Consider the following 26,613-nt stretch of genomic DNA (forward strand, 5'->3'; position numbering starts at 1 on the left):
CTTTTGACTGGTTTTCAGCATTATATCTGCTTAATTTCTCTTCTCCTCCCTGTTTCTTACTAAAAAAAATATAAAAAAGCACAAAAAAATCCTTCTCTTTCCTCTGTTAAATCTTATTTCCTCTTCCTGCATTTTTGTTTAAAATACTGTGTTTTAGGTGATATAGAGCCTATATTTCTGGTGCCTGTGGCTCAGGGTGACTAAAGTAGGGAAAATCCTGTTATAAATCCTGTGTTTTAGGGTAGCACTGATAGAACCTGCAGTTTTGTTTAAAATACTGTGTTTTAGGTGGTATAGAGCCTATATTTCTGGTGCCTGTGGCTCAGGGTGACTAAAGTAGGGAAAATCCTGTTATAAATCCTGTGTTTTAGGGTAGCACTGATAGAACCTGCAGTTTTGTTTAAAATACTGTGTTTTAGGTGGTATAGAGCCTATATTTCTGCCTTACTAGTAGTCTTACTTATAGTCCCACCAACCCCAGGGACCACTATTCATATATAGAGACCCATATAATCAGGACTACTCAAATCAAGTCACTTCACAACCAATCAAGATGACCTTTATTCTATGCAATCACTGTGGTGCTTTAATTCCAAGACATACTATTTGGAGGCTTAAGGCTTGCCCCATCTGTCTTCAACTTGCCAGTATTAAGGAGGAGCTCTGCAAACTTAAACAGGAATTGAATACAATTAAAGCAGCTTCCATCACTCCACAAAATCATACCAACTTACCAACTCTACCTCAAAGAATAAAACAGCCCAGTAATAAATGGGTCATAGTAGGCTCAGGAAGACTGCGACATGTAACACAGAAACATCCACCTTCACTAATATTACCTCTACAGAATTCCTTCGCTCCACTAGTGCACTGCGATACTCAGGAAAACAGAAGGGAGGTGGGACTGGAACCAATGAAGGTAACTCAAGAGAACAAGCGCACCCTAAGTACAAATAAAAAAGCCAAAAACAGAAAACTATTACTGTTGGGGGATTCCATCATCAGAGGCATTAACCTTGGAACACAGGGCGAGGAGACCAAAATAGTGAAATGTCTTCCAGGATCCTCAGCTACCAGGAGTTCCAGGCAAATACTGACTATAATTAAGGAAGAAACTAAGGATTTTAATACTGATGTTGTTATCCATCTGGGAACAAATGACCTAGCCAACAACTCCACACTTGCAGCACAGAAAGCTTTTCAGGAGCTTGGTGAGGGCGTGAAACCTTTTGTAAAGACTTTAGCTTTTTCTGAAATACTGCCTGCATATGGAAAAGGAGAGCAAAGAGTGAAAAACACAGAGGACTTTAATAGATGGCTCAGAGCCTGGTGTCATCAAGAAGGCTTCAGGTACATAGGAGGATGGGGAAATACATGGAAGGACAAGAAGCTATTTTGCACTGATGGGCTACATATTACTACAGCAGGAAAAAGAAACCTTGCAGAGAAATTTAGACAATATTTTTCTAGGCATTTAAACTAGAAGGTGGGGGTGGTGTATGTACGAAGGACAATTATAGAGACCACCCCGGCAAAAGAAAAGATGTGATAGTAGTAAAGGCTGCAACAAAAGCAATATCAGCAACTCATTTCTTAGTATTGCAACGGAAAGTGAAACGACACAAAAATCCATACAAAAAAGGAGATTATCACTGAAAAATAGCTGGAAAGCGATGACCACAAATGCTCGCAGTCTAAGCAACAAAGTTCATGATCTGCAAGCCCTGATATTAGAGGCAGATCTAGATATTGTTGCTATCACAGAGACATGGATGGGATGCAAACATGCCGGGATATAATCTTTTTAGGAAGGACAGAGATGGTCATAAAGGTGGAGGAGTAGCTCTCTATGTAAAGATCAATATCCAAGCGACCGAAATGCAAGGGACCTGGGGAGAGGAAGAAGCGATATGGATTGCTCTGAAAAGAGAAGATGGAACTTCTATCTACGTGGGTGTAGTCTACAGACCTCCGACTCAATCGCAGCAAATTGATAAGGATCTGATTGTGGATATCCAAAAGTTTGGAAGGAAAGAGGAGGTTCTGCTGTTGGGAGATTTCAACCTGCCGGATGCGGACTGGAATGTTCCGTCTGCGGAATCAGAAAGAAGTAGGGAGATTGTGGATGCCTTTCAAGAGGCTCTGCTCAGACAAATGGTGATGGAACCCACAAGGGAAAAAGTGATATTGGATCTGGTCCTCACAAATGGAGAGAGTATCTCTAATGTTCGAGTGGGTGCTCACCTGGGTAGTAGCGATCATCAAACGGTTTGGTTTGATATAACGGCTAAAGTGGAGAGCGGCCGCACAATACTTAAAGTCCTAGATTTCAAACGTACGGACTTTAATGCAATGGGAAAGTACCTGAAGAAAGAGCTGTTAGGGTGGGAGGACATAAGAGAAGTGGAAAGACAGTGGTCTAAGCTGAAAGGAGCGATAAAAATGGCTACGGACCTTTATGTGAAGAAAATCAATAAAAACAAGAGAAAAAGGAAGCCGATATGGTTCTCCAACCTAGTGGCTGAGAAAATAAAGGCGAAAGAGTTGGCGTTCATGAAATATAAAAAAACCCAAGAAGAGGAGAGCAGAAAGGACTACAGGGTGAAACTGAAAGAAGCCAAGAGAGAGATACGTTTGGCGAAGGCACAGGCGGAAGAACAAATGGCTAAAAATGTAAAAAAGGGAGATAAAATTTTTTTCAGATATATTAGTGAAAGGAGGAAGATAAAAAATGGAATTGCTAGGCTAAAAGATGCTGGGAACAAATATGTGGAGAGTGATGAGGAGAAAGCAAAATGTGCTAAACAAATACTTCTGTTCTGTGTTCACAGAAGAAAATCCTGGAGAAGGACCGAGATTGTCTGGCAAAGTTACACGAGAAAATGGAGTAGATTCTGCGCCGTTCATGGAGGAGGGTGTTTATGAGCAACTTGAAAAACTGAAGGTGGACAAAGCGATGGGACCAGACGGGATCCATCCCAGGATACTAAGGGAGCTCAGAGAGGTTCTGGCGAGTCCTATTAAAGACTTGTTCAACAAATCTCTGGAGACGGGAGTGATTCCTCGGGATTGGAGGAGAGCGGATGTGGTCCCTATTCATAAAAGTGGTCACAGGGATGAAGCAGGAAACTACAGGCCGGTGAGCCTCACTTCAGTTGTTGGAAAAATAATGGAAGTGTTGCTGAAAGAAAGGATAGTGTATTTCCTTGAATCTAATGGGTTACAGGATCCGAGGCAACATGGCTTTACAAAAGGTAAATCGTGCCAAACGAACCTGATTGAATTTTTTGATTGGGTAACCAGAGAGCTGGATCGAGGACATATGCTAGATGTAATTTACTTGGATTTCAGCAAAGCCTTTGATACAGTTCCTCATAGGAGGCTGTTGAACAAACTTGAAGGGCTGAAGTTAGGACCCAAAGTGGTGAACTGGGTCAGAAACTGGCTGTCGGACAGACGCCAGAGGGTGGTGATTAATGGAAGTCGCTCGAAGGAAGGAAAGGTGACTAGTGGAGTCCCTCAGGGTTCGGTGCTGGGGCCAATCCTGTTCAATATGTATGTAAGTGACATTGCTGAAGGGTTAGAAGGAAAAGTGTGCCTTTTTGCAGATGATACCAAGATTTGTAACAGAGTAGACACCGAAGAGGGAGTGGAGAATATGAAAAAGGATCTGCAAAAGTTAGAGGAATGGTCTAATGCCTGGCAACTAAAATTCAATGCAGAGTAATGCATTTGGGGATTAATAATAGGAAGGAACCGTATATGCTGGGAGGAGAGAAGCTGATATGAACGGACAGGGAGAGGGACCTTGGGGTGATAGTGTCCGAAGATCTAAAGGCGAAAAAACAGTGTGACAAGGCAGTGGCTGCTGCCAGAAGGATTCTGGGCTGTATAAAGAGAGGCGTAGTCAGTAGAAGGAAGAAGGTGATGCCCCTGTACAGGTCATTGGTGAGGCCCCACTTAGAGTATTGTGTTCAGTTTTGGAGACCGTATCTGGCGAAAGACGTAAGAAGACTTGAGGCGGTTCAGAGGAGGGCGACGAAAATGATAGGAGGCTTGCGCCAGAAGACGTATGAGGAGAGACTGGAAGCCCTGAATATGTATACCCTAGAGGAAAGGAGAGACAGGGGGATATGATTCAGACGTTCAAATACTTAAAGGGTATTAACGTAGAACAAAATCTTTTCCAGAGAAAGGAAAATGGTAAAACCAGAGGACATAATTTGAGGTTGAGGGGTGGTAGATTCAGGGGCAATGTTAGGAAATTCTATTTTACGGAGAGGGTGGTGGATGCCTGGAATGCGCTCCCGAGAGAGGTGGTGGAGAGTAAAACTGTGACTGAGTTCAAAGAAGCGTGGGATGAACACAGAAGATTTAGAATCAGAAAATAATATTAAATATTGAACTAAGTCCAGTTACTGGGCAGACTTGCACGGTCTGTGTCTGTGTATGGCCGTTTGGGGGAGGATGGGCAGGGGATGGCTGGGAGGGTGTAGATGGGCTGGAGTAAGTCTTAACAGAGATTTCGGCAGTTGGAACCCAAGCATAGTACCGGGTAAAGCTTTGGATTCTTGCCCAGAAATAGCTAAGAAGAAAAAAATAAAATAAAATTTAAATTGAATCAGGTTGGGCAGACTGGATGGACCATTCGGGTCTTTATCTGACGTCATCTACTATGTAACACAACTACAATACTACTTTATCCTAAAGCAAAAAAAATAAAATATAATTTTTTTTCTATCTTTGTTGTCTAGTTTCTGCTTTCCTCATCTTCTCGTCATTCTATTCCTTCCATCCACTGTTTTCGGTTGCATTAGAAGAGAAGTTTCAGGCAGCTGCACACAACTTGTGAAAAGGCGGGGACAAGGCCATTTACCGCTCCATGAGGCGGTGAATGGCCTTATCCCTGTACTCGTGGCAACCAGGGGTTTTTTTTCCTCCCCATTTCGGCGAGTTACCATGTCATTCTCTACCCTGGAACCCTTTTTAGAAATCGACGTAACATTGGCCACCCAGCGCTTTTTGCTTTTTTTCTGTTCCTGGTTGTCGCCTGATGTCAAAGTGTTAGTGGCAAGCCAATTTAGTGAAGATTGCCCCGATGCAGCTTCGGTGAGCCAAGGACTGTTCCTGTCGGGTCCTGCGGTTATTCCTGCCGCTATTGTGAGAGTGCGTCATGTGGTCTTGTTTATGCAGTGGGTGGCTGAGGCGCCAGTTTAGTGATTACATAGTAACATACATAGTAAATGATGGCAGATAAAAACCCAAATGGTCCATCCAGTCTGCCCAACCATACATGCTCTATAAATTAATTTAGTTTAAATGGTCCTTTTTCTTAGATATTTCTGGGCCAGAAACCCAGAGCCCTGCCCAGTAGTGTGCTTAGTTTCCATCTACTGGAGTCTCCATCAAAGCTCACTCCAGCCCATCTTAACCATCCCAGCCATCGAAGCCTTCCCCAGCCTGTCCTCAACTGAATGTCCATATACGGGACACAGGCCATGCAAGGCTGCCCAGTACTTTAAAGGTCAGTAGCCATTTATTGCTCCTTTCAGCTTAGATCACTGTTTTTCTACTTCCCTTATGTCGTCCCATCCTAACAGCTCTTTCTTTAGGTACACTTCCATTTTATTAAAGTTCGTACGTTTGAAATCAAGGACTTTGAGTTTTGTGTGGCCGCCCTCCACTTTAGCTGTCATATCAAACCAAACCATTGGATGATCGCTATTTCCCAGGTGGGTACCCACTCGAACATTAGAGATACTCTCCCTAGTATTGCTTTTTCCCTCGTGGGATCCGTCACCATTTGTCTGAGCAGAGCCTCTTGAAAGGCATCCACAATCTCCCTACTTCTTTCCGATTCCGCAGATGGATAATTCCAGTCTGCATCCGACAGATTGAAGTCACCCAACAGCAGCACCTCCTCTTTCCTTCCAAACTTTTGGGTATCCACAATCAGATCCTCATCAATTTGCTGCGATTGAGTCAGAGGTCTGTAGCCTACACCCATGTAGATAGAAGTTTCATCTTGTCTTTTCAAAGCAATCCATATCACTTCTTCCTCTCCCCAGGTCCCCTGCATTTCAGTCATTTGGATATCGATATTTACATAGAGAGCTACTCCTCCACCTCTTTGACCATCTCTGTCCTTCCAAAAAAGATTATATCCCGGTATGTTTGCATCCCATCCATGGGAGTCACCAAACCATGTCTCTTGCCTCTAACATCAGGGCTTGCAGATCATGAACATTGTTGCTTAGACTGCGGGCATTACCTAATTTAGTTGCTGCTGATGGAACTGTGTCTTTAGTGCCCCTGTCCGGGATTATGGACCTCTCTCTGGATATATAGCACCATTTTGAATCTGTCTTTGGATATACAGCACTTTTTGTGCATTATTCGGAAGCACTGAAATATTGAGCATTGAATCATCGTATGAAAATACGTGGAGTTTTTTAACCAGTGAAGCCCAACTGAGGATTTTTTCTCCACTTATTATTCTTTTCCTTTTTTTTGCTGCTTTCTTTGCTCTGTGTACTTGGTTTGTGTGCGTGGACAGAGGGATGGTTCCTTGTAGTGTATATTTAGAGTGTGATTGCAGTGATCTAGATCTAGTAATTGAAATCACCCATTATTATACTGTTGCCCAATTCTCCAGCTTTCCTAATCTCTGAAACATTTCTTCATCTGTCTGCTCATTTTGTCTCGGTATGGTAGTATAACCCAACCTTTATATTCCTTCCCTTCACACATGGAATTTCTATCCATAAGGATTTCACATTGCTATCTATTCCCTCTTTAACATATAGCGCAACCCCCTCTCCAATTTGATCAATCTTTACGATATAATTTGTACCCAGGTAACAATGTCCCATTGATTGTCCTCCTTCTACCAGGTCTCTGAGATGCCTATTATATCTATCTCATCATTCAGTGCTATATACTCTAACTCTCCTATTTGATTTTTTTAGGCTTCTAGCATTTGCATACAGACACTTCAAATTGAGTTGTTTTCCTTGTAACTACAGGCTGCTGAGAAGACAGGGAAAGTTTGAATCTTTTACTCTGCCTTCCTCTTGAACCCTCCTGGCTTTCTTTCACTATTATTGGAACCTCTCTACTGGAACTCCCTAAATATCCTGTTTCAACATACCTCTAAACCTGTTTCAATATCCTCTAAACATACCTCACACTGAACCATTGGCATCATTCTTCTGTGCCTTTAAATATAAGCTTTTCCATTTGTTTCATTTGAAAAGCTTATATTTAAGTGCAGAAAACAGGTGGCAACATGGCCCATCTAATATAATAAAACGGTAAGCCGCGCATGTGCACTTTCTATGCGTGCATCCGTTTTCCGTGAGCTGTAGCGACCCATAGGAAGTGTGCATGCGCGGCATACGGTCTGGCCTCACGCGAGGCAAGACAAGTGGCATGCGCGCCCTTCCCTGCTCTCCACCTGCGGAGTGGCGGCTGCCGGCCACTAGCACCCCCTGCCCTCTCCGTCACCTCCCGGCTCCAGCGGCGTAGGCAGCACTATAAACACGCTGCTTTGCGCCCTTCTCTGCCGATTTCCTCTGCCGCGTCTCTGATGACATCATCGGAGAGAGACGCGGCAGAGGAAATCACCAGTGGAAGGCCGCGAAGCAGCGTGTTTAAAGTGCTGCCTACGCAGCTGGAGTCCCGAGATTTGTCGGTGGTGGGAGGGTCAGGAGCAGGCCGGATCGACAACGGCAGTAAAAGAAGGGGGAGGGGCCGAACGGAGCAGGGAAGAGAAGGGAAGAGAAGGGAAAGGGGGAGTGGGGAAAAATGCTGCTACTGCTTCTACACAGGAAAGGGGGGGATAGGAGGGAAATGCTGCTGCTGCATAGGGAAGTGGGATGGAAATGCTGCTGCACAGGGAAATGGGGAAAAATGACAGACAGACAGCGGGAGGGAGGGAGACAGAAAGACACAGGGGCAGGGAGAGGGACAGAAAGACAGACAGAGAAAGGGGGCCAGAGAGAGAGTCAGCTGGAGAGGGAAAGGGGGCTGCTTTGGGGGGAGGGGTGTACTTGGGGCAAACAGCTTTGCTCTGGGGGGGAAGACAGAAGGGGCCATGGAGAGACAGGGAGAGGGATAGGGGGCTGCTTTGGGGGGAGGGGTGTGCTAGGGGGAGACAGAAGGGGCCATGGAGAGATAGGGAAAGGGGACAGACAGCTTTACTCTGGGGGGGGGGAAAGACAGAAGAGGGCCATGGAGAGACATTTGGGGGGGAGGTGGGTGCTGGGGGCAGACAGCTTTGCTCGGGGGGGGGAGAGGGGGAGACAGAAGGATACAGACAGCGGCCAAGGAGAGAGAGATAAAGAAACACAGACAGACAGACACATCTATTCTAGCACCCGTTAATGTAACGGGCTTAAAGACTAGTAATCTATAAATACCTAAGTTAAGAGGAAAACGCCTTTACAAGTGCTGTAAGCATGGGTAGCGCTGGAAGAACCGTTGGGCACCGTAAAGTGCCTCTATAGGCGTGATTCATCTGTAAAGCATCAGAAATGTAGGCCTTGAAAACCCTGGTCTACATTTCCGGCGCCTACCTTTCCCGAAGGCGTGATTTTCTAAAATGGCACCATCAAGTGATTGACACACAATTGGTAGCTGCTTTTAATCAGTCGCCACAAAGACGCCATTCAGAGAATCTGGGCCTATGTGCTTTTATTTTCAGGTTTGCTTGGACTTGCACACATTTGTTTTTCAGAACCAGCACTTAGAGGTTTGCCTGGACTTCCTCTTCTGAAAGAAATCAAAACCAGAAATAAGAAATTCTTACTTCAAACTCCCTAACACCAGCTCCAAGCTGGTAAAAGCATCATTTGTTCTTTGAGCATTGGGAGAGTATAGCAAACGACCTCATTAACATCTATTTAACTACAATTTACAGCCAACTCTGGTGAACACGTTTCCTGCACTAAAGCCCTGTGACCATTCTGCTCAGATCAGTGCTGGACTAGCGCCAGCTTTAATTGACCCTACTGTCAGAAGTTAGGTTGTGAGCATCAGGGCCTAGGCATGGTGTGAAGTTGGCACAGAGCTCTGTGTGTTTTGTGGAGCAACTGTGACACCAAATCAATGCAGATTCAAACTATTTTTATATTTTCATATATATATGTATATATTACAAAGAAGCAGCTAATGTTACTTGCAGAAAGGAAGGTGAAAAGAGGATACTGATGATTAAACAGAGAATATTGAGAACCATGGCTGGACTATTAAAAAGGAATCACGATGCTTAAGATAAGTACAATACTTTTCTGGGCTTCCTTATATTTGACAGCTTTTCTCATATCTTGAGTGCCACCAAACTTCTGGAAAAATATGCAGTAGAGAAACAAAGAAACTTTGATATAAGATAAGAACGGTTATAACAAATGTTATACAAGTTTTAGAAGAAAAAAAAAATAAAATAAAGAGAAACAATTAATGAAAAGATTTAAAAACGATGCTATTTTAGATTTAAAAAAGGAAAGGTGGTGGTATTTCTGTCAATGATTCAATCAGGAGTACTGTGATCCAAACGGTGCTTTTAACTCCAGATCTGAGGCTTTTTTTCTCCACCAAAGGAGATATGCATACATACAGTATATATATATATATATAGTTTGAATCTACTGTACACTGGTTTGGTGTCACCTTTAGTATATTCTAAATATATGTTGTCCACTAGTAGTGAATTGAGATAAGGCAGAGTGCTGTTGGAAGTTTTTGTACAGACTGCGGGAGCTTTGTAGATGTTTTCTCTAAAAGGTGCTAATAATTTTATCCAGAAGTTACTTTCTGGCCAGGTAGCCTAGTGATATTATTACTCTGCTTCCAGGGGGAAGAGCAGAGTTTAGTTCCTGGGATGATGTGGAGGGTAGGATTCATAATTCTGGGATGGAAGGGGAGAAGAAGCCTCAGTGATTAAAATGAGAGGTTAACCATATGGCTCCAGTGAAAGGAGGACAGACTGAGACATCCAGCTTTTACTTCTACTGAAAGCAATGGAAGTAAAACCCAGCTGTCTCAGTCTATCCTCTTTACTTCCAGTGCTTTCAATAGAAGTAAAACCCTGATGTTTCAATCCATCCTCCTTTTTCTCGAGCCATATGGCAACTCGAGTAACACTTAACCTTCAGAAATCAGGTAACATAGAGCCTATCATAATTTATGGCCACTGCCCGAGGCCTCTCTCAGTTGAGAGTAAAAGAGAAAATTAGGTGAAATCCATGAGTAATGCTGGTTCACAGTATCATAGCTGAAAAGCCCAAGGAACAGAAAGAAATTTCTAGGCCAAAATCAAATTACTGTTCTATATTTTCATTCTTTATTCTTTATGTGCAGACACCAGATTTAGAGAATAATTTTAATTTACAGAGGGAGTTTCAGCAAAGTCTCATAGCAATTTCAGTGTTTCCTCTTTCCCTATACAAAAAAAATCTCCAGACCTAATGGGCCCTCCTCCTGTGGAAAGCAGATATGAGCAGGCACAGAATAAGCCAATTTTAGGCTTCATTGTAGAAGAAAAGAAACCCAACTTTCAACATTCAGCTTATGAGCCACACACTGCTTGCATGACCTGGACAAACATTTCCCTGAATCGTTCCTGCTGGTTTTTGCAGAGAAATAAAGGAGCACCCAACCAGACTCAGCAACAAAATACTGCAAATGAAACCCAACACAGAAGCTGGTTAGAGTTGGTTAAAGCAGGATCTGCTGTAAATTCTACTAGAGAGAGAATAAAGAGGCCAAATCATAACATTGACTGGCCAATGCCTAGTGAAAACAATCCCAGTCTAATGCAGGTTACTCAGCCTTGGGAGTCTCTGGTGACTGAAACTCTTCCTGCACGTTTGGGAAATGATGAAAGAAGAAAACCTACTGTCTCTAAGTTAGATAGATATAGAAATTATAGCAAAGCTAACCAACTGTATCTTAAGAAAATAAACTCTCTGACAAGCCATCACATGACATCCCAAGAACTGAAAAATAGCACAAGAGACTTTACAGAAGGGAAAACCTTTTCTACAATGCCAGATTTATCTACACAACACACAGAAACTCAACCATCCATTAATTCATTTACATCTCACCTGCTACAAGAGACCTTTCATAAAAGTATACCACTTGATGTTACAGTAGCACCCCTTGGAAATGAAACCATACTTACACCAGAGCACAAGCAACAAAGAAAGATCTTTTCACCCAGAAATCCAGAACTGCAATCTACAAATCCGAATATAACATCAATTGAAGAAGCTGGGTTGTCTAAACCAGTGGACTCTATTAACACTCTATCTGAGTTGCTGGATACCTTAAACATTTCTAAGACCTTCATTAATTCAGTTCGTCTCACCTCAATATGGAAAATGCTAAGTCCAGAAAATGCCTCCTCTTTAGAGATTCCAGAAGCTGTTTTACAAGGTCTCCCAAAAGAGAGAGAAAACAAACTGGACATAGGTTTAGAAGAAGAGTCTAATGAGGAACATTCAATATCATCTCTTGATCTTCACTCCAATAGCAGTGGAGTTTCTCTTTCACATATTAAGCAGCCTGTGACAACTCGTTCTGTTCTTTACTCACTCCTCAAACGCACAACTGACAGGGATTCAGCAACAAGGGTCTTAAAGGTCTCTGAATTTCCAGCTTCAGCTACGACTGCAACAGATTTTCAAAGGGTTACTAATTTGAGTTTGTTTGTAGGAAACAATAGTTCTGATTCTGCCCTTTTCTCAGAAGTCTCCTTTGAGACAAAATACAACAAACTGTCCTCAGCTGAACTAAATGCTTCTGCTAGTCAAGGATGGACAGAGTTGAGTACCTTGGCAAATAGACTCCTATCAGAACTTACCAGAAGCCCTTCTGCACCAGATGGACCCACTTCGTCAGGCGATCCTTGGTCAGAAGGGACCATGTCAGTGAGTCACTCTCCACCACAGCTAGGCCCAAGTGCTTCTCCATCAACACTTACTACACATTCCACTTTATCATCAAGTCCAATGACTGGATTGTATAACATGATATCATTAAAAACACTTGAAAACATACAAGATGTTTCTAGTCAATGGCCAACAATGCTTATGATATTACAAATTAACACAAAGTGGAAAGAGTCTAAAACATCTACAAAAATAGTAGAGGATAGCAGTGCTACAAAATCTAATGGGATATTCTTAAGCCCTTCTGTGGAAAGTTTAGAGATGCTTCAGAGTACTGCCAATGGCAGCATAACGATGGCAGCAGAAAACCAGACCGAAAAAGATTTTATGTCATCCTCTGGGACACCAATGTATTTTGTTGGCTTTGAGAGACCAACTTTGGAAATAAATGTTGACTCCCATATAACAAAATTAATTCCCACTATAGAGATTGAGAGTTATACAGAGTTCCCATACATCACATCTGCTGAGAAACTAGTTGAAAATCAAAGGCATTTCATTATGGAAGATCAACCCCCACTACTGAAAGGTTAGTAGGACTTCAATACCAAAACTATTGCTATTTGTTAAATGTTTATTGCTTGTGTTGCCAGGACTTCCATAATGTGAGAGTTAAATACATGAAAACAGAGCTCCTCCAGTAGTTCTCAACTCAGTCTTCAGGACACATCAAGCCAGTCAGGTTTTCAGGATATCCACAATGAATATACATGAGAGAGATTTGTATAGAATAGAGGTGGTATATGAAAATTTATCTCATGCATTTTCATTATGAATAGCCTGAGAATTTGACTGGCTTGGTATGTGCATAGGACTGGATTGAGAAGCCCACTGTACTATGTTTCTAGAGGCAAGAGGAGATATAATTAAGAGTCTTCCTGATGATGAATTAAGTGGTTGTCGGAGAATGTGGTGAAAGCAGTTAGCTTAGCAGGGTTTTAAAAAGTTTGGATAATTTCCGAAAAGAGAAGGCCATAAGCCATTATTGAGATAATCCACTGCTTATTCCTAGGATAAGCAGTATAAAATCATATGTTACTACTTGGGATCTTGTCAGGTACTTAACCTGCGATGGCCACTGTTGGAATCAGGATACTGGGCTTGATGGACCTTTAGTCTGTCTCAGTATGGCAACTATTTTGCTCTTATATTCAGAAACTCCCAGCAGCCTAAGAGTTGACTGCTGTAGCAACTGTTTTTCTTCCAAGTTTATTAAATATTTGATTAATCGCTTATTAACATTCTAAGCGATGTACAAAGTGGTTCTAAGTGCAGTATCTCTACTCTGACCAGGGCTGACGGGGATCAGAGATATGGGTTCAACCTCATTCAGAAGGTCTGTGACCTAATTTATTACATTACTTTTTTCTTCAGTATTGGGCAGAATTTTCTATCTAAAATGATTAAACATCTGATATTTTGGTTATCTGGTTACAATCTTCTGGTCCGGATCGTAAAAGTCTGAGTATTAATTCTGATGCTTTCCATCTAAGGTTGGCTTAACCATAACACAAGTAAGTTGTTAGCTAGAGCAGCAGCTGCAGCCACAGCAAAACTAGATCCTGATAGACACAAGCTCTGAGAACCAGCAGCAATTATTTCTACTTGCAGGGAGGGGGCAGCAAAGAGCAGTTGCAGCAACTAAAACAATAGGGCAAACTCAAAACCTATTACATTACATTAGTGATTTTTATTCCGCCATTACCTTGCGGTTCAATCAACATCCACCTGTACCCTAGAGGAGAGGGAGCAGTTTTCCAAAAGCCCAATTATCCAGCTCAATGGATTCTTTTTTTGGAAATTGCACTCATTACATATATACATCAAAAACAAAGTTTCATGTTACAAATATGATGGCTTCTCTGCATTTTTACAGTGGCTGATGGCTGATGTTGGGATTATCATGCCTGATTTTAATTATTAAAACCTTAGAGGGGGACCTAGTTTCATGAAAGATAATTTGGGGAGAAAGTAAGCTGCCAGTTGGATCGAGATTTGCAGGATGGGTTGATCCACTGCATGCTGGAACTTGTAGTCTTGCTTTTCTTAGGGCATGCAATGGGGAGATCAGAACTATAAGTCCCTGCATGCAACAGGGATCAACCCTTATTAGGAATCTGGATCCAATTGGCAACCTAATATCTTTGTACCAGCCCTGTTTACATCCTTCTGCTGTAAGTCACTTATGTTTTAGCTATGAGGCAAAATTGTAATCTTGAAGTTTTAATGCAGCCTAGTGTTTATTTTCCAGGGAATGTCATGCCTGTCACTTGCAGATTGATTTTGGAAAAGAGCTTCTGTCTGAGTTTTGAAAATCCAGACTCTCCTAAGTACAAGAAGCTAGCGCTGAGCTTTCAGGAAACGGTTAGTATAGTCTGGTTTATATCAGACAAGTTCCTCTTTGCTCACTTTGTGTGAACCACACTTGCTATAAGTTTAAGTTTATTAGGATTTTATATACCGCCTATCAAGGTTTTCTAAGTGGTTTTACAATCAGGTACTCAAGTATTTTCCCTATCTGTCCCGGTGGGCTCACAATCTATCTAACATACCTCTAAATATTCATACGTTGACTTCTGTCCTGGTCTGACCCAGTAAGGCAATACTTATGTTCTTATGACTCTAAAGAAGCAGCTTACCTTGATAAGCAGGATTCTGATCCTGAGTAACAAATCACCAGGTCTGGATGGTACACTCCCCAGAGTTTTCAAAACCTAACATGAACTTGCAGATCTATTGCTAGTGAACAGCAGCACTTCACAGATATGGCCAAAAAAGGTTTCGTCATCTATCACTAAAGGCATTCATGCAAAAATTAGTTTTGAAGCTGATTTTAAAGGGTTTTTAGGGGGGATTTAGTTCAATACTTTTATTACACTAAAATTAATAAAAATGTTAAACAAAAAAATAAGTTTTGAAATCTGACTCTGCATGGATTTTCATTTATTGTTCCAAAGAATAGGGCCATAAAATAAAATGCACTTCTAATCTACAAAAGATCCTACAGCCATTTCCTACCTCAGCTATGGAACCGACTACCCACACAGATCAGGTCGCTAGACTCACTAATGACCTCCTCGTCGACTGTAACCTATTTGTTGTCATGACTAGTCTGTTTTCAAATGATTGTGAATGTCTACTTGTAACCCGTTCTGAGCTTCTGGGAGAACGGGGTAGAAATCAAAATAAATAAATAAATAATCTAGTTGACTCCCAGTGGGCCTGAGTCGATGGTCATTAAGAGTGAAGAAAGTAGACAGGGATGTTTGGGATCCTTAATTTCAAAAACTAATCCAGTCTGGCTGTATGCCTTTGAGTCAATCCTCCCTGTGATGATTCAGGAGTAGTTTGCTATCGGGTGTGGCTCTGCTATATTGCTGCTTTAGGCTATAGCACCTGATATTCCCCAGTGGTTTCCCATCCAGGTACTAGCCAGGCTTGGCCCTGCTTAGCTTCTGATAGCAAGAGCAGGCCTACCCAGGGCAGCCAGGGTATATATTTTAAGTTTAATTCTATCATTTACAGGAAGCCAGTGCAATTTTTTGAGGAGTGATGTGGTCACTTCGTCTGGCATGTCATAGTACATGAGCTGCAGTGGCTGAATTCTTTTTAAGTCTGACTTAGCAATGCCTGCACAAATAACATTACAATATTCAAGTTGTGACTATAAAAACATGGTACTGTACCAGAGTATTACATTACATTACATTAGTGATTTTTATTCCGCTTGTACCTTGCGGTTCAAAGCGGATTACATAAGAAGAGAACTGGACATTTCCAGGAGGATATATGACATTGGAGAATACAGATTGAGGGTATAGACTTAATGACAGAATGAGTGTGTAGACTTAATAACATTGGAAGATAAATCAGAAAACCTCAAATAGATCTAATTTTACAAAGAGTGTGAAAACTAAAGTTATCGGAGATGATAATCCCTAGATTTGTTTTATGACTAGTTCTTCCTCTCATAATAGTATTTGATCCTTGGATTTTGGTACTCATAAGTGTGATACCATATGATTAGCTAGTTTCCTGTAGGGAATTTGTTCTAAGATCATTCGGTCTTCCCCAGTTGACCCCTACCAAGATAGGTCACAGATAGTAGACCACCAAAACAGAAAATTACTGCAGAATAGTGAATTTTGGCCATATCCTAATTACACCCATAACCAAGAATTCAAGAGTCTTTAGCCCTCGTTAGCAATTATCACCCAATTGCAGCTATTCCTTTCTTTATAAAAATAATGAAGGGACTAGTGAGTGTTGAATTGAGAAATGATCTAGACAGATTCTCAGTCTTACATCCATCCCAGTCAGGAGTTTGCTCTTTCCATAGCACAGAGACTCTTAGACCATCTTCACCAACTGTTCAGCAGAGGTAAAAGTGCCTTAGTTCTTCAGTTTGATCTTAACAGTGCATTCAATCTGTTTAACCGATTTGTAACCAAGAACTCGTAATACCTTTTCCTTGTACTCTACTTACATGCATTCTAAGACTTCAGTGTTGATTTTTTCGCTGAACGTCCAGCTCTTCTTATTGTAAACTTACTCTGTCCTCCTTCCTTCCTACGAATATTCATGTATTCTAAGACTTCATTGTTTTTTTTCAGCTCTTCTTATTGTAAACCGCCTCAAACTACTTTGGCTTTGGCGGTATAGAAAAATAAAATTACTGTATTATTATTATTGATCATGAGACTTTTGCTATAGGAATATCAGGACATTTTTCCTATAAGTTGTACCTATCAGGTTCGTAAAGATGAAGACTATTTATTTAAATGGAAAAATAGATGTGGAATGCCACAGGGATCACCTCTTTCTCCAACACTGTTTAATCTTGATTGTAGCAGTTTTCCAGGTCTTGCTGTGGCTTCATCGGTTCTTTCTACACAGATGCGGCAAGACCTGGAAACCTGCTACAATTGAGATGCCAACTGTGGAAGCCTAAGAGAGGTGCTGGGTGTGTAACTCCTTCTTTGTACTTCAGGTTGTTCCATTTTACAAGCTGGTGCCTGGCTTTAAACGGTTAGATCTGCTGAAGATCAGGTGGGGAGTAACGTCTGCTCAGATCAGGTACGGAGTGACTTCTGCTTTATAGGGTGTTAAGGTGCTTGTTTCCGAAGCACGTTCACCTTTTAGAATGCACAAACTGGCATTTCTAATTCATGTTTGTCTGATTCCAATTTTTTAAAACTGGGATATACAGGTGTAAGATGCAGAAATGGACTGAGTAAGTTTTGGACAGGCCTAAAAAAGAAACATGTACTACTACTGCTACTATTAATTATTTCTGTAACGCTACCAGATGCACGCAGCTCAAAGTCCCTGCTCAAAGAGCTTACAATCAAAACACTATATTGCACAACTGCCTTACCAATGAATTTGCAGTCGTGTTCTCTGTACAAAAATTTATTTCTTCAATTTGTTTTCCATCCCGTCCGCCCCAAAGAGCTCAGAACGGGTTACAGGTTGACATAAGATAGTTAGCCAGAAACTTGACACCTTCTAAAGATCTAATACCAATATACGTAATATATAGTAGCATAAAATTTGTACAGACCATCCAGGCCCAATGTAGATTGTACTGAGCAAAACAAAGGTATTCCGCCAGGCTGTAGAGTTACATTTAGAAGAGCAAAATCAGTCTGTTGACGTTTATCAAAACTGAGCATCTGAATTACTGTTATGTCTTTGGGGGTAGAAGTTGGAGGTTTGATTTGTTTCTGCTTTTTAATTATAGGAGTGTATAGTAGCTGTGGCACTTGATTGTTTATTAATTGGGGATTTTCAAGGTTTGGCAGAATAAAGAAGGGAGTGAAATAATTATTTGTTCACTGGTGCAACTTTCTTCACTTAGGACACATCTCACTTCCTCTACACCAGTAAGGAAACTGTTATATTAGTGACACAGGGGTGCAACGCTATATATGAATTTGATCCATTTCCCATGGAAATTTGCAGCTGGGCGTCCACTCACTGTTCTTTCCTCTCTCTCCTCTAGCAGGAAGGGTACTGTGGTCTTTGAATACAACGCCCTGTTCAGTGTGGACTTCTTCTGGCTAATGTTGAAAGACTTTCAGTCTATGCTGGACATGACAGGGCTGCCAAAATTAATCAAATCGGGCTTAACAATTGCTAATTCTACAGTGCTTAGCCTTTCCGTAGCAGGTGAGTAGACACTTGGAATCAGCCCCATACAATTATGTCTTCCAGTTGAAATGACAGATGAATTCTATTTTGTGAGGGAACAAATCCTGAATCTCATAAATATTCTCTACTTTTATGGGTTAGATAATTCAGGACAATTCTCCTGAACAAGGACGTATGCTGATAGGGCTAGTCTCAGGGTGCTGGTCTTTGACCAGAGGACCGCTGCGTGAGCGGATTGCTGGGCATGATGAACCACTGGTGTGACCCAGCAGCGGCAATTCTTATGTTTTGTCTGGAATCCCTAGAGGTGAGGGTCTAGCAAAAAAAAAAAGTCTTGTCTCAGCAGTGCAATATACTCTGTGCAGGGGGGGGGTGTCATTTGTTTTTGAGGAGGACATTGGCTAGAGGCACCAGGGTCACTACGTCTCCTCTAAACCAAGATGTTGCTCACTTGTTAAATTCCTTAGCAAGCAGCTAGACAAGCAGGTCAGAAAGCAGGCGACCAGCTGATTCTGCGATGTGAAAAAGGACAGGTGATCAGAGAGGGCAGATTTTCCTGTTTCTTGAGTTACTGTGCGGTGTCTGCAAGGCATAATCACTTTCTTAGGACACTGTAAAACTAATGGGTGCATGGGACACTTTTGGCATCAATGCAAGCTGCCCCAGTGGGGACCCCAGGCTCTGTTAGCAAAGCCTAGAAAAGCCACAGCTTCAATGCTGTGCAGCCAGTCTGCTCTTCAGTTAGCAGCAGACCTAGGCAGGAGAGAGAACATGAGGGGAAGGCATGGCTAAAGTGGGAAAAACATTTGAGGAGAGATGATGAAAAGACGGAATTGGAGAACCCATGGCCTATGAGCGAGGGGGACAAGAGGGAGAAAAAGCAGGTGTGGTAAGTGAATTGGGGTGTGGGGAAGGGATGAACAAACCGTAGAGTGGGTTGGGAATGTAGAGCAGATAGGGTTGGAGGAGTGTAGGAGGCCAAAGCAGGTCCTTAGATAGAGGTGCTTAAGACTGGGAGTCTACCATGCCTCCCCTCCAATCACAGGTCATGCAGTCAGGAACCATACTCACGGAAATTGCTGTGAAATTCTAGACTCATTTCATATGCTGAATTGTAAGGGGAATATCCCACTCCATTGTTGGGGGGTGGACACTATATATTAAAGAACTGCACCATGAAAATTTAGCTGCAGCCCGGGCAAATAGGAGCTTAGGGGTGCAGCTGCTTCCCAGAGCTGCAAGCTTGGAGTTTAAAATTATCAGTGCTGTGTACTGGTGTATGAAGGGCAGCCCCATGCAGTTTAGAACTGCATAATGTGGCAGTTGGGGTTGGATAACATCGAGAGGGTGTGAACTGGGGAACTGCCAAGTTGGGTTCCAGCTGTTTCCAGAAGCCTGAGAAACCCATTGAGAAGCGCAGCCAGTTTTTGGGACTTCCTGGTGGGTAGTCTCTGCTGTGACCTCATTTGAGATTTGTCTTTCTGATCAATGAAATTGGAGTTAGGAGATAAGAATTATAACATCACCTTTTGGAATAGTATAAATAGTTTGGACTGTGCAATTGAGAAGAGTAAAGTTTATGTTTGGACAACGCTGCAATGAAAGAGAGAGTGGATTGTCTGATGCTTTGCTTGCTCTGGTCCTAAGAAATAAAATTCACTTTGTGTGCCCCTTCCCAGGGGGGGGGGGGGTGTTACATCTCTAATGGATCCCAGATTTAACTTCCATGTAGAAAAATTGCTTGAATCCTGCTCTTGTGGTAGGATGGTGAACAGAACTGTTCCTTTAGTCCATTACATCACAACTCTGGTCCTTGAGAGCTGTAAACCGGTTGCCTTTTCAAGTAGCTGCATCCATGGGAGCCAAGAGAAATTCGCTCTCCCTGGACACAGTCAAGGAATTAGTTCAAGATTGAAAACCTGAATAGCTTGTGGCACTTGAACAGTCTGGAGCCCTCGCCAGGTTGGGTTTTCAGGATTTCCCCAATGAATATGCAGGTGATCTGGGGAAATCCTGAAACCTGACGTTGGACCCACCATTTGAACTTTCTACCCTCTTAATCTTCCAAGGACTAAATGAAGAGAGTGACACTGATGAGCTTTGCCACCTAGGGCTAGCCCGATTGTCAAACACCTAGAAAAAAACTATATAAGACATATGATGCCTCCACCTGAGGTTAAAAGATATTAAAGAGCAAGATGTCCCTCAGGAACTGATCACAAAATCTAGGTGAATTCAACCTTCATAAAATCTCTCACTTGTCTTCAGTCCTCACTGAGTTTCCACAGATGCCTCCCCTGAGTGGAGAGAGTGCTTGCTGATCTGTTCCCTCCTCAGAAAGCTGGGCCCCTTTCCATAGCAACAGTCGTCACGGAGAAAGGAAAATGACACATCTTATGACAACTAGCTCTCGTCGCACACACATCATTGTCAAGCAATCAAAATGCCAAATGATGTTCTATCAAAAGCCAGGCTAGAGATGGGTTTCAAATGCTAGAGGTGAACCCTGCCAAACAGTGGCGTACCGAGCATGTGTGACACCCGGGGCCCATCATTTTTTGGCACCCCCTCCCCCCATCTGTACAAAAAACATGATTTTTAGTAACAAGCCACACGTCACACATGAGTACCTAGGAAAAGGCAGCATCTTACATACTGCAGTGAGAAGTACAACAGCAATAACCCATTGTAAAACTAAACAAGCCAGACTAGTACAGATCAATCCTGCAGTCTTTCGAACACACAGAACACAGAAAACACCTTTGCCTAGTATGGAATGTCATCACAAACTAACCCCTCCCCCTTTTACAAAACTGTAGTGTGGATTTTAGCCACAGTGGTAACAGCTCTGACGCTCATAGAATTCTGAGCATTATTGCTGCTACCACCACGGCTGGCACTAAAAAACACTCCACAGTTTTGTAAAAGGGGGAATAGAATAGAAATTCATAGACAAAGGTTAAATTGAACCAGCAAGAAGCTGGACTCTGCATACAATGCAACACCACAGAAACAGTGACACATGTCTCCTAAAGCAATAAATAAATAGAAAATTTTTGTTCTACTTTTGTCTTCTCTAGTTTCTGCTTTCCTCATCTTCTTGTTACTCTCTTCTTTCCATCCACTGTCTGCCATCTCTCTGCCCCTATATGGCATCTTCTCTCCTTCTATGCCCCTTCCAGAAACTGTATGCCTCCCCCTTCCATCTCTCCTTTCACCCCCATTGGTCTGGTATCTGTCTCCTCTCCTTCCCCCCGCTCTGGCATCTCTCTCTCCGCTCCCTTCCTCCTGTTCTTCCCTGGTCTTCCTTCTCAATTTATTTTCTGCCTCTGTCTAAATTCTTTTTTACTATTCTCAATTTCCCTCTTTCACTGTGTCTACCTATAGCTTGCCACCTCTTTCCCTCACCCCTTCCAGTAACTAACTCTATCCTCTTCCCTCAATCCTGCAAGTGCCCTTTTTTTCTTTCTCCTCCCCACTTCCTTCCAGCATCTGCTCCCCCTTTCCCTCACACTTCTATTCAGCAGCTGTCCCTCCTCTCCCCCACACTTCCATTCAGTGTCCACCCTCTCTCTCTCTTCCATATGGCATCTTCTCTCTTTCTATGCTCCTTCCATAAACTATCTACCCCGTGCCCCCTCTCTCCTTTGTACATGATTGATTTCAACTCTGTCACCTCTCCGTTTTTCTCTCTCTGTCACCACCCCCTCCCCTATGCTCTGGCATCTCTCTCTTCTCCTTTCTTTCCTTCCCACCTCACGGTCTGGCATCATCCCTTCCCTGATTCCCGGCATCTCTCTCCTTTCCTTTTCTTCCATCTCTCCCTCCCCCTCCATGCTCTGACATCTCCTTTCTTTCTCCCTTCCTTTTCCCTTGGTCTGGCATACCTTCCTCCTTCCCTCCATGCCCTGGTGTCTCTTCTTCCCTCCAAGCCCTGGCATCTCCTTTCATTCCCTCCAGTTGGGTACAGCAACACTCTCTCCAATTCTCTTCCCCTCTGCTCCCTTTCTTCCTTCTGTCATCCAAGGCCTGGTGTCCTGAACTTCATCAGGCAGCAGCAGCATTCACAATTCACTGCTGTTGCCGGCTTCCGGCCTTTCTCTCTGTCGGGTCCTGTCTTCATGAAAACAGGAAGTAGGCAGGACCCGACAGAGAGGAAGGCCTGAAGCCGGCAACATCAGCAAATTGTAAAAGCTGCTACTGCCCGAAGAAGGTAATGGTGTCAGGCCTTGGAGCACCAAGGCAGACCGCTTCAATCCCCTCCCAGCCGAACCCCCGCTGACCCTCCTATCTCTCCCCAAGTGAACCCTTCCGACCTTCCCAGTGAGAGCAGCAAACCTCCCTCTAGTAACGTCGGCAACCACAGCCCTAAACAGGCTGCTTTGTGGCTTTCTCTTGCCGGTGAAGCGTCACTGTCATCAGTGATGCATCACCAGCAGGAGAAAGCCGCGAAGCAGCCTGTTTAGCTCTGCGGCTGCCGATGCTACTGGAGGGAGGTTTGCTGCTCTCGCTGGGAGGGTCAGAAGGGTTCACTCGCTGGTCACCTTAAGTAAGGAGGGAGGGAGCGCGACAGGGACCGGGCCGGCTGTGCACCCCCCTAAGGCTGCACCCGGGGCAGACCACCACCCCCGCCCCCCCTTGGTACGCCACTGCTGCCAAATAAGGGCAGGGGAGGGAATTTATCTACTAAGGGGGTGGGAGGGGATTCTCTTCCTTAAGAGTTTGGGAGGGCTGTATGTTTCGTGGATTGGAGGATGTCAGTTTCTTGCCCCAGACTGAGCATTTACGTCCCAATGGAAAGTGAGATGGAACAGAAAGAGGAGGAAAACAAGAGAATGAGAACAAAACTTGAAATTCTAGTTCTTAATTCAGTTCTGCCCATATTAGTGTATTCAGCTCAAAAATCAACCACAGCAGTTTACAGTAAAAATCATAGATTAAGTCAAGATAAATCATATGCAATGAATATTCTGGTTAACAATAAAATATGTTATTACATGACAGTAAAGTAAGGTAGCCAGTGACCACTTCAACTGTAATTACGCTCAAAACACAGCGTAGTCAAGGCTGTCCTAAAAGACAAATTGATAGTGCGTGTGCAGGAAAAGCATTCCAAAATGATGGTCCAGTGTAACAAATCAGTGTGCTTCACATTGACAACAGACTAACACACTTTAAGAATAGCAGTTCAGTCATAAGCTAGTGAGAGGCATAACTTGACAACATTATTGCTGAAGAATTTTAATCGCAAACAAAACAGCTTAGCAGGGATAATTTTCTAAAAGAGACATCCATAGGCCACTATTAAGCAGGACTTGGGGAAATCCACTGTTTATTCCTAGGATAAGCAGTATAAAATCTATTTTATTCTTTGGGATCTTGCCAGGTACTTGAGACCTGGGTTGGCCACTGTTGGAAACAGGATGCTGGGCTTGATGGTCCTTCGGTCTCTTCCAGTATGGTAACTCTTATGTTCTTAAGAAAACAAGAACTAATATTCTAAAGTGTGGCCCAATATGAGGTAACATTTGACTAGAGAAAGTATCTCGACCCCTCTTATATCCTCTATAATAAAACCCTAAGCGACAGTGTGTTCCCTGACAGCATGATGTGTCCCTCCGTGCCGATTTCCATTTTCGAACACAGAGGCAGGGAACACACCGGCAACTCCCCCCTCCCACCCTCACTCACTGTAAGGCCCCAAAATTTGGCGTTGCTGCTCTTCTTCAAAGCAGCCTGGTGAGGATTGCCGGGTGGCTGTAGCGAACCTCGCAGGCCACTCTCCACCTCGGTAGCATGTTCCCTCTGACGCGATCCCGAGGGTTGGGATCGTGTCAGAGGGAACGTGCTACCGAGGTAGAGAGCGGCCTGCAAGGTTCACTACAGCCTGCCGCCGATCCTCAGCAGGCTGCTTTGAAGAGCAGCAGCGGCGGCAGCAGTTCGTGCCAGTGGGCTAGAAGAGAGCAGGAAGCCGGGTTTGGGAGCAATACAGACAGGGGGCCAGGGCGAGAGGGAAAGGGGGCTGCTTTGGGGGAAGGGTGTGCTGGGAGCAGACAGCAATCATGCTTTGCTCGGGGGGGGGGGGGAAGAAGGGGGCCACAGAGCAGGCAGGCATGGCACAACAGGGGGAGAGAGGAAGGGGGCTGCTTTAGGGAGGGGCAGACAGCAATCATGCTTAGATCAGATAATCTTCTTTGATTTTCCTATTAAGCCTTTTTTTTAAACATTTTTTCCAAACCAAAGTTTCATTAAAAAAATTTTTTTAATACCCTTCCTGATGTTGCTCTTTTCCCAAATGTTTTTATTTTCGTTTTTTTCTTTTAAAACAAATGTAGTTTATCCTTATATTCCTTATGTATCTCTATTAACTATGGATAGGTTTGTATGTTTTTTGTCTCAAATGATTTTATTTATTCCCCCAAATTTTTAATATTGTTATACGCATTGAAAATACTTGATATTGCGTTTAAATCAAAGCTACAATAAACTTGAAACTTTGCTCTGGGAGGGGGGGAAACAGAAAGGGGGCACAGAGCAGGCAGGCATGGCACAACAGGGGGCCACGGGGAGAGAGAAAGGGGAATGACAGACAGACAGGAGGGCTAGGGAGAGACACAGACATGGGGCCAGAGAGACAGGCAGAAAGGAAGACAGACAGCATCCAAGGAGAGAGAGAGAAAGAAGGAAAGAAAGAAAGATGCACACATCTATTCTAGCACCCGTTAATGTAACAGGCTTAAAGACTAGTAATAAAAATAATTTATTTTCTTGTATACCGCCCCACCAATAGTTCTAGGCGGTTCACCACAAAGAAACTGAAACATTTCAGCAGAACATACAATTTCAAAAACACCCTTCTACATACATCAGTCAAATGCAGCAATAGCTAAGATCTCAACTCTTTGACCAGAGAGCCGCCGCGTGAGCAGACTGCTGGGCACGATGGACCACTGGTCTGACCCAGCAGCGGTAATTCTTATGTTCTTAACTCGTTGCTATCATTAAAACATAGGTTAAAAATAATTATAAAACACCATCGTAATTAAAAAAAAAAAAATCTGCATTCTTGTTTATCAAATAGATAAGTTTTTAATAATTTCCTAAATGTAAAGTAAGAATAGGCTTGAGCAATCAACGGCTCATCCAGGAGTTCATCTTCCCTGCCTGATATTCCAATGTCCTGTCCAAAAAACGACAGGCCCTCGGGGTACGGAAGATGAACATACCTGAGTTTCTGGTACATTTTATTGAATAAGACAATTTCAAGTAAAAAACCAAATAGGAAGGTAATAATCCACCTAAACTTAAAAAGCACTCTAGCCCCAAATGGCATCCAATGCAGTCTAGCATAAAAAGGACTAACATGATCATATTTTTTAAGTCCAAAAATCAAACGGACTGCAGCATTCTTAACTAATCGGAGTCTTAATAAAGTCTTTTTTGGTAACCCTAAATAAACAATATTACAATAATCCAAGGTAGACAACACAGCAACCAAAAGGACTCCTTAATGGTCCTCATTTTCACAATATTGCATAACTTTTTTTAATTAGCAAGTCTGTATGCTTCCTGAAAGTTAAGGTACAATCCAAAGTTATTCCCAAAATTTTCAAATATGGCACCATCTCAAAGCTTTGACCCTTCTATTGAATAATTGTTTCCTGAATTTTATCATTAAGGCTAGCTAGAAAAATCTTGGTTTTTTCAGGATTACGGTAAGCTTCAACCTAACCTCTAACATCCGCAATTCTACCTTTTCCAAAATATTGGAAATTTGAGTAATCAGTTCATTTGAGATAACCTTGTGGGGTAACAATATGGTAATGTCATCTGCATATATATATAATATTACATTTAAACTTTGAAGTAAATATGCCAAAGAAACTAAATATATGTTAAACAACATTGGAGATAGAGGAGAACCCTGCGGAACTCCACATGAGTTCTTCCATGAAAACGAGTATTTATCTTCAGTAAACACTTCATATGGTCTTTGTTTCAGGAACCTACTAAACCAGTTTTTTTTTTATATTACCACTGATCCCAGTTGAATCCATGCAATCCACTAGATGAAAAGCACTGCTTAGATCCAACTGCAGGATCAGGGCACTAGTACCAGCTGGTTTCGTAACGAAACCCAGATTGATTATCATGAAGGATATTACATTTTACCAACTCAGCATTTACCAATCCCTCCATTCTTTTTTCAAATGCTAGCTACTGGTCTGTAATTATTTTCACTCTTAAGTGATTCCTTAGAATTTTTTACAATGGGTGTAATTATGATTCTTCCTAAATTTTTCTCAGATTGTACCATCTGCAACTGAAGAATAAGTAAACAATACATTTCTCAGGCAGACATCTAAACGGCAATATTTTTTTGCATATTTTGAATATAATTTACAGAAAAAAATCCCAATCTGGGATCATATCTATCCTAACACCCTCTAATTCTCCTGATATATCTGTAAAATCATTATCTTGATCATTAAAAACAGTTTGCAAG

General features: G+C 42.5%; 1 protein-coding gene across 6 annotated transcripts in view; it reads left to right on the top strand.

Moving 5' to 3' along the window:
- The window catches only part of LOC117345590 (interphotoreceptor matrix proteoglycan 2-like), an 85,455-nt gene that overhangs the window by 5,048 nt on the left and 53,794 nt on the right, over positions 1-26,613 (top strand). For 4 of the 6 annotated variants that reach the window (XR_004536465.1, XM_033914463.1, XM_033914466.1 and 1 more), the window contains exons 2-5: positions 10,462-12,483; positions 14,206-14,318; positions 16,945-17,030; positions 17,959-18,125. Coding sequence is in view for 5 of the 6 variants with exons in the window: in XM_033914463.1 (XP_033770354.1) it covers positions 10,462-12,483; positions 14,206-14,318; positions 16,945-17,030; positions 17,959-18,125 (2,388 nt within the window). In the remaining variant the exon portion in view is untranslated. The remainder of the gene's footprint in view (positions 1-10,461; positions 12,484-14,205; positions 14,319-16,944; positions 17,031-17,958; positions 18,126-26,613) is intronic. The other 2 variants (XM_033914464.1, XM_033914467.1) reach the window with 2 other exon arrangements.

This window comes from Geotrypetes seraphini, chromosome 11 (assembly GCF_902459505.1).
Source record: "Geotrypetes seraphini chromosome 11, aGeoSer1.1, whole genome shotgun sequence".
Lineage (NCBI taxonomy): Eukaryota > Metazoa > Chordata > Amphibia > Gymnophiona > Dermophiidae > Geotrypetes > Geotrypetes seraphini.